The 7,978-nt window shown below is 39.2% G+C and overlaps 1 protein-coding gene across 1 annotated transcript in view; it reads left to right on the top strand.

Annotated features, from left to right (window-relative positions):
- SNX7 (sorting nexin 7) overlaps positions 1-7,978 on the top strand; it is a 127,738-nt gene that overhangs the window by 39,571 nt on the left and 80,189 nt on the right. The window contains exon 2 of the mRNA XM_006830929.1: positions 6,497-6,679. Within this exon, the coding sequence (XP_006830992.1) occupies positions 6,497-6,679 (183 nt within the window). The remainder of the gene's footprint in view (positions 1-6,496; positions 6,680-7,978) is intronic.

The following is a 7,978-nucleotide window of genomic DNA, read 5'->3' as shown; positions in this document are numbered from 1 at the left end:
AGACTTGATACATTAAACATGAAAGACTGAAGACCAGAAGAATTTTGGGATGACATTAAGAAAGCAAAAAGTCATTGAGAAGACAAGAAAGAAGGAAAAGGTCAAAATGGATGTCAGAAGAGACACTGACAATTGCTCTCCAGCGTAGAGATGCTAAAGCAAATGGAAGAAATGAGGAGGCACAAGAGCTGAACAGAAAATTTTAAAGATCAGCTTGAGAAAATAAAGCCAAATTTTACAATAAAATGTGCAAAGATCTGGAATCATAAAACCAAAAAGAAAGAACATGCTCAGCATTTTTCAAGCTGGGGGAACTGAAGAAAAAACTCAAGCCTCAATTTTTGTTATTGAAAGATTCTCTGGACAAATTATTGAATGATGCAGAAAGCATCAATAGAAGGTGGAAGGAATACACAGAGTCACTGTAACAAAAGGAAATGGTTAATGTTCAGCCATTTCAAGAGGTAGCATATGATCAAGAATCAATGATACTGAAGGAAGAAGTTCAAAGTGCATTGTAAGAATTGGCAAAGAACAAGGCACCAGGAATTGATGGAATCAAAATTGAAATCTTTCAAGAAAGTGAGGCAGCACGGGAAGCACTCACACATCTCTGACAAGAAATTTGGAAGACAACTATCTGGCCAACTGATTGGAAGAGATCCATATTTGTGCCCATTCCAAAGAGCAGTAACCCAACAGAATGTGGAAATCATCAGACAATCTCTTTGATATCTCATGCGAGTACAGTTTTGCTAATGGTAATATAGAAACGGCTACAATTATACATTGACAGAGAACTTACAGAGGTTCAAGCCAGATTCAGAAGAGGCCGTGGAATGAGGGATATCATTTTTGATGTCCGATGGATCTTGGCTGAATGCAGTGAATATCAGAAAGATGTTTACCTGTGTTTTATTGACTACGCAAAGGCTTTCAATTGTGTGGATCATGACAAGCTATGGACAACATTGCGAAGTATGACTATTCCAGAACACTTAATTGTGCTCATGAGGAATCTGTACCTGGATCAAGAGGCAGTTGTTCAAATAGTACATGGGGACACTGAACAGTTTAAAATTAAGAAAGGTGTGCAAAAGGTTGTATTCTTTCACCATAATTATTCAACCTGTATGCTGAACAAATAATCCTAGAAGGTGAGTTATGTGAAGAAAAACATGGCATCAGAATTGGAGGAAGACTCAATAACAACCTGCAATATGCAGATGATACAGCCTTGCTTGCTGAAAGTGAAGAGGACTGGAAACATTTACTGATGAAGATCAAAGAGCACAGCCTTTAGTATGGATTACATCTCAATGTAAAGAAAGCAAAAATCCTCACCAGCGGACCAATAAACAACATTCTTATCAATGGAAAAAAGATTGAAGTTGTCAAGGACTTCATTCTTCTTGGATCAGCTATCAACACTCATGGAAGCAGCAGTCAAGAGATCAAACGACATATTGTATTAAGCAAATCCGTTGCACAGATCTTTTTAACGTGTTAAAGAGCAAAGATGTCAGCTTGAGGACTAAGGTGCGCCTGACCCAAGCCATGGTATTTTCAATAACATCATATGCATGTGAAAGCTATACAGTTGTATAAGGAAGGTTGTAGAAAAATTGATGACTTTGAGTTATGGTATTGGAGGAGAATATTGAAAGTGCCATGGGCTGCAAAAGAACCAATAGATCCATTTTGGATGTAGTGCAGCCAGAGTGCTCCTTAGAGGCCAAGATGGCCAAACTTCGTCTCTCATACTTTGGCCATATTGTCAGGAGGGAGCAGTTGCTGGAGAAGGATATCATGTTTGGTAAGGTGGAGGGTCAGAGGAAAAAAGGAAGACCCCCAACGAGATGGATTGGCCAAGTGGCAGCATTGATGGACTCAAGCGTGGCAACAATAGTGGGATCCAGCAGTGTTTCGTTCTGCTGTGCATAATGTTTCTATAAGTAGGCACCAACTCAATGACACCTAACAACAACAATAACAACAACAACAGTCTTATTGATTCCCCTTTATAGGTAACTTTTAATTTTTCTCACACTTCTCTCAGGATTCTTTCTTTGATTTTGATTTTAGAAAGGTTGATTATTATTTGTGTTGGTTATTTTCCTTTGGGATCTGCCCTGTTTGGGGTTAGTTCAGTCTTGTATGTTTATCTGCTCATCTTTCATGGTATTAGAGAAGTTTTCTTTTAACAACACTTTGACAATTTTCTCTGTAATTTTTATTTTTTCTTCCTTTTCTGGAATTCCAATAACCTCTAAATTGTTCTTTTTCATGGTGTTCCACATGACTCCTAGACTTTCTTTGATTTTTTTTCCTGATTGTTCTTCTAGCATACTAGTATTGAGAAATTTATCTTTAAGCTCACTAATTTGCATTTTCATTGCTTCACATCTTTTCCATTGCCCTTTCAATGTATTTTCCATTTGGGAAATCTTAGTATTACTCTTCTGGATTTCTAATTGCAGGCTTTGTATTCTTTCAGATTTTGCATTTATTTTGTCTGTTTGTTTTTGTAGAATTTTCCCGAATTATTCTAAAGCTTTTCTTTGGTTCTTGCTTTCCCCAAACTTTCTGTCAGTTCATTGAATGTACCTAAATATCATTCTTTTGAATTCTGTTCACTTAGCTACATTACTGTTTTACCTCAGAAATGGTTTCTGTCTCTGCCTATTGGTCATTTGTTTGAACTGTTCTCTCTTATTTCTTTGTGTGAGCCAAAATTGTGTGTTGTCTTTGTGTCATTATGGGTTTTTCATATTTGTAGAAAAACAAAACAAAAAGCAGTGCAGTTGTTGGTCCTGGAGTGAAGAAATATTTGAGGTGGGGCCCTGCAATTTAAGGAACTCTCAAGGTGTTTGTGGAAAGGATGTGACAGCAGAGGTTTTGGCCATGGGTGGGATTCCTAATTAGCATTGGTGTTTCCTTTGTTCAGGGCACTTAATCCAGAAGTAGTTTGTGGGGGTCCTAGATGGATCCAGTTTCAGTGCATTATGATCAACGGGCAGCTGTGGGCAGGATGACTCAGCTAGTTAAATGCTGGTCTGGTGGCTCTGCAGTTTCTGTAGGTCTGGAGCGGAGCCCACCTAAATCCAAGCACCAAAGCAGCACACCAAAGCATCACAGTAGACCCCACGTCACATTGGCATGGCTTTCAACCACATGGCTCTGAACTCCTGAAGAGCAGGTTTTGTATTGTTGGTGGATGAGAGTGGAAGCTGGCCACACATCTTGTTACTAGGCGACTGTGGTGACAAAGAAGGACCCACACGTTTTCTGTTGCTTGTGTGAATCTGTTCTGCCAGACTTCCTTCTGTTGCCAAAGCTGCTCACAAGACGGTTGAGTTGTATCTGGTCAGCCATTCACCAGTCTCCTCCCAGCAGGTGCTGTACCCACTTCTGTAACCTTTCTTCTGAAGTTCAGGGTGCCAGCAGTCCCATCTGTGTCTGCTTTATGGGGTCGCTTGTATCTTTGCTTTAAAGATCCATGTAGTGCATTCACCTATGGACCCTCTTGCTGTATATCCACTGGTGTGTTTCTGCATTGCTAGTATATGTCTCTGAAGTCACTCACAAAGTTTAAAGTGGCCGTACCATGCCTGGTTGTCCAGCATTAGGTTACCAGTCTGTCTGGTTAAAAAAAAAAACAAACAAGGTGTTTTTTGTTTTGTTTTTGCCATGTCTTTTCAGTTTTCTCTTCTAGTAAGCATTCAGTCCACTTGTTTATCCCTCATCTGAAGCTCAGGGTTCCAGGATCATCATCTGTATCTGTTTCATTTAGTGTTCCATATCTTTGCTGTAGAGGGTCTGTTTATTCTTTCTGCCTAGTCTGCCATCTTGTTGATATTTCCTCCATCTCTCTGTTTGCCTTCCTCCTTCTTGCCTTTTTCTCTCTCCTTCCCTCTATGCTTCTGTCTTTTCTTCTTTTATTCTGTGGCTCTATTCATCTCCCGGCCTTCCAGGAAACTCTATCCCCCTGTCCAATATGTATAGGTTGTTCTCTAGTCCTGCTACAAATTGTCTACTGGGAACATCCTTTCATTATCATCCAGTACATTTCTTCACTTCTCTGTTTTGCTTGATCACCTATTTAAAAATCACATTTCTTCTTTCTTGGTATATGAGCATATTTTGAATAAGTAAAGAAGCCTCCAAAGATCAGGTGCATGAGAGGTTATTTTTTTTTAAATCTCACATGTCTGAAATGACTTTATTATACCTGTATATTGAATAATGAGTTGCTTGGCTATAATAATTATCCAGTATAATAATTGGAGTCCTTGTGTGACTGTATGATAAGCACTTAACTACTAGCAGCAAGGTTGGTAATTCAAACCTGGCAGCCACTCTTTGGAAACCCTATACAGGGTCGTTATGAGTCAGAAGTGACTTGACAGCACTTAGTAACAACAATAATAATTCTAGGTGGAAAATAGCTTCTTCTAAAAATTTTGAAGATACTAATTAATCATTTCAATTCCAGTATTGCTGTTAAGAAATTGGCTTCCTAAGATTTTATTATATTTTTTGCTTGTGACTCTCTGCCATTTTATATATTTTCCGCATGTTTCATTGTTCCAAGCATAAGATTAACGCTAACTAGACATTCTGCATCCATGGTAGGGGTCCTCTGTAGGGTGATTTTGCAGAGACCTGACTTACCAGTAAGAAAATCCAACTCTCAGTTTTTTCTTGGCTTGATCAGCAATGAGGAAACCTGAAACCAACATTTGAAGTTTTGCTTCTTGTTGCCAACATTGGTGGGGCCAAGTGAGAGAAGGTGGTTGGATGTGTTTCCATCTAGTATGTAAGACTTTTCACTTGATACCTGAAATTTCATAAGCCCCTTCCTCTCATCCAACCTGGTGCCCTTGAGTACAGAGATCCTCCCAAAAGTGAACGTCCATGTTTCTACCAGATAGGGGAGAGCAAGTCTCTTGATATCATGGGGTAGTTGAGGTAATCAGAGATAATAATTTTTTGTTTGAGATTTTCCACCATTCTTTCTGGTTTAAGTGTACCTTTATGTCCACAGATTCCTGGAGTTCTCAATTACTGAGATTTTCTTGGGATTCTTATTCAAATGTGTTTGCCTCTCTATAGTTTATAATTCTTAGTTTTCATCTTTCTGCACTGTTATTTCATTTACTGTTTCCAATCAGATTTCCAGTTGCCAAAAAGTAATTGACATAGCTTTTTTGCTATAGTCTCTTCTTTTTATCTTTGAGGTTTAATGCTTTATTTATTTATGCTTTTTTTCTTAACTCATTTTTGGGTGATAATTTAAAAGGAAACAGTAAACATACCTGTCAATTATCCTTTTTATTTATGGCATAATTCCTTAATATTGTTGATGTCTGTGGTACAGTGAATTATCTGATATGTCTCATCTAGCCTTCGTCTTTGCAACTCCCACCAAACAACTCTTTTCCTAATGGGTCTAGTTAAGAAAAGGTGAGAGAAGATACTGATAGGATAATATTATTCACTTCTGAATGATGATTAATGGAGTTAATTGAAGTTGAAAAAACTCAGAACTCTAACATGGGTTTAAAATGAACTATCTCCAAAGTGTTGCTGGTTATGTGCCGTGGAGTTGCTTCCGACTCATAGCGACCCTGTACAAGGTTTCTGAGGCTGTAAATCTTTACGGGAGCAGAAAGCCTCATCTTCCGCGGAACAGCTGGTAGTCTTGAACTGCTAATCTTGGTAGTTTCGAACTGCTAACCTTGCAGTTCGCAGCCCGATTCATAACTACTACACTACCAGAAGTAGGAGGGAAGAATTTCACTACCAGCAAAGTAGAGTTAGGAACACAGTATTTCTTTTGGACCCCAAGATCCCTGAACCTTGAACTTCTTCAACCCAGGGGCAGAAACCTCAGACACCCCCAGAAGAGTGGAAGAGAAGCAGTAGCAGCAAAACCAGGAGCCTGAACACTAGACAGAATGATGGGCTTCCCAGTCTATGGAGCAAGTAAAGCTGAGCAACTTTGGGCAGGAGACTTGCTTGCAGTGTGGGATGCCTCCAGTCATTTAATCTGGGGAGCTAGGTTTGCTAGCCCACAGAGCTAGTGCCATGTGCCTTTGGACTGAGGCTTACGGTGGAATGCTGTGCCCTGTGGCCTTTGTGGGCAGCCTTAAGAGAGCTTTGTAACATTGCTTGGGCAGAAAGAAGCTTGCATATAGATCACAACTCAGGAGAGGTTGTTCAGACTGGAAGAACTGTAGCCTAAGCATTTCTTACCCTGAATTGTAACCTGTTCATTTCCCTGATAAAGCCCATAACTGTGTGTATGCTGTATGAGTTCTGTGTGGCCATTACAGTGAATTATAGAACCCAGATAAATAGAGCGTGCTGGGGGCGAGGGTGGTGGTGGAGGGAGGTTGGGGGGTTGGTAGGTGCTCTGTATTTTCAGTGTCTAAAAACCAGGATTTAAATTACGTTTTCTGTTTATTTAAATTTTTAATTTTTTTTTCATTAGGATGCCTCACTGATGGATATGAATTCCTTCAGTCCTATGATGCCAACATCTCCTTTATCTATGATAAACCAAATCAAATTTGAAGATGAGCCAGATTTGAAGGATCTTTTCATCACAGTTGATGAACCTGAAAGCCATGTTACTACAATTGAAACATTCATTACTTACAGGATTATTACTAAGGTAAAACATTTCACGTCTTTTTTTCATGAATACAGCTACTCTCTGTGAACTACCTGAGTTAACTCTTGTCCATTATAACTTTGCACATTACAAAATCTTAGCTTATGTTTCTAGCCATTTTAAATAAGACTTATCTGCTCTTTATTTGTAAGTGATAACACTTTGTTTCTGAAACCTCTTAGTCACATGTTTATAAATATAAATCTTTTTTGTAACTGAGTAGTTTCTGAACTGTCTTTGAATAATCATGGCTTCTAACTTTTCCACTGTTGCAAATAACATTTCTTTATCTTAAAACTATTGAAATCTGATCTCTTCACTCAGATTCCTTTGCCTCCTCGTTTCCTGTGGAACAAAGTGGACACTCCTTTGTATGCCATCTGTAATGAGCTTCTCATTCAGTTGCCAGCCTCCCATACACAGCTTATCTCTCACTCTTCACATTGAATACCTTGCTCTTCCCTCTCATAGAACTACTTCTGTTGTCTAAATATTTTAGAGTGTTTCTTGCTCTCATGACTTTGCACATGGTCTTCCTTCTGTCTGGAAGTAAATTCCTATTTCTTTTACAAGACAAAATATCCAATATTAGTTGCCAATAATAACGTCTCTGGTTGTTCTTATTCCCTGACTGAATTAGACCTTTCTTCTCTGTTTTGTCATGCTGTCCAACTTCACCTTGTAGAATGTATACTATCAGAGGTAAAGAGTTCTGGTAGTGTAGTGGTTACAAATCGGGCTGCGAACTGCAAAGCTACCAGCTGATCCATGGGAGAAAAATGAGGTTTTCTGCTCCCGTAAGATTTACAGCCTCGGAAACCTTGTTCAGGGTCGCTATGGGTCAGAACCAACTTGATGGCACTTAACAACAACAACAACATCACAAAGCAATCTGAAAGCATAAATTTAGTCCCGCTAAGCTTTAGTTGGAGTTCTGGTGTGGCACTGTGGGTTAATGCACCAGACTGCAAAGCCATTTGAACTGCAAGGTCGGCAGTTGAAGCTCACCAGCTGCTCATTGGAAACCCTATACAGGGTCGCTATGGGTCGGAACTGACTCGACGGCACTATACAACAACAACAGCAAGCTTTAGTTATTTCATTGATAAATTCAAGTGATAATAGAATTTAGTATTGTACTCATATAGTTGATTTAAGAATTGATTTAGGATAGGGGGCAATGTTGGTTCAGTGGTTGAATTCTTCTATAAGGTTGATGCCCAAGTTCAGTTCTCAGCAAGTGTACCTCATGCTACCACCCATCTGTCAGGGTAGACTTGCGTGTTGCTATGATGCTGA

This window comes from Chrysochloris asiatica, unplaced genomic scaffold (genome assembly GCF_000296735.1).
Source record: "Chrysochloris asiatica unplaced genomic scaffold, ChrAsi1.0 scaffold00002, whole genome shotgun sequence".
NCBI classification, from domain to species: Eukaryota; Metazoa; Chordata; class Mammalia; order Afrosoricida; family Chrysochloridae; genus Chrysochloris; species Chrysochloris asiatica.
The sequence above is the reverse complement of the archived record's forward strand: the minus strand, read 5'-3'. Positions and strand labels throughout refer to the sequence as shown.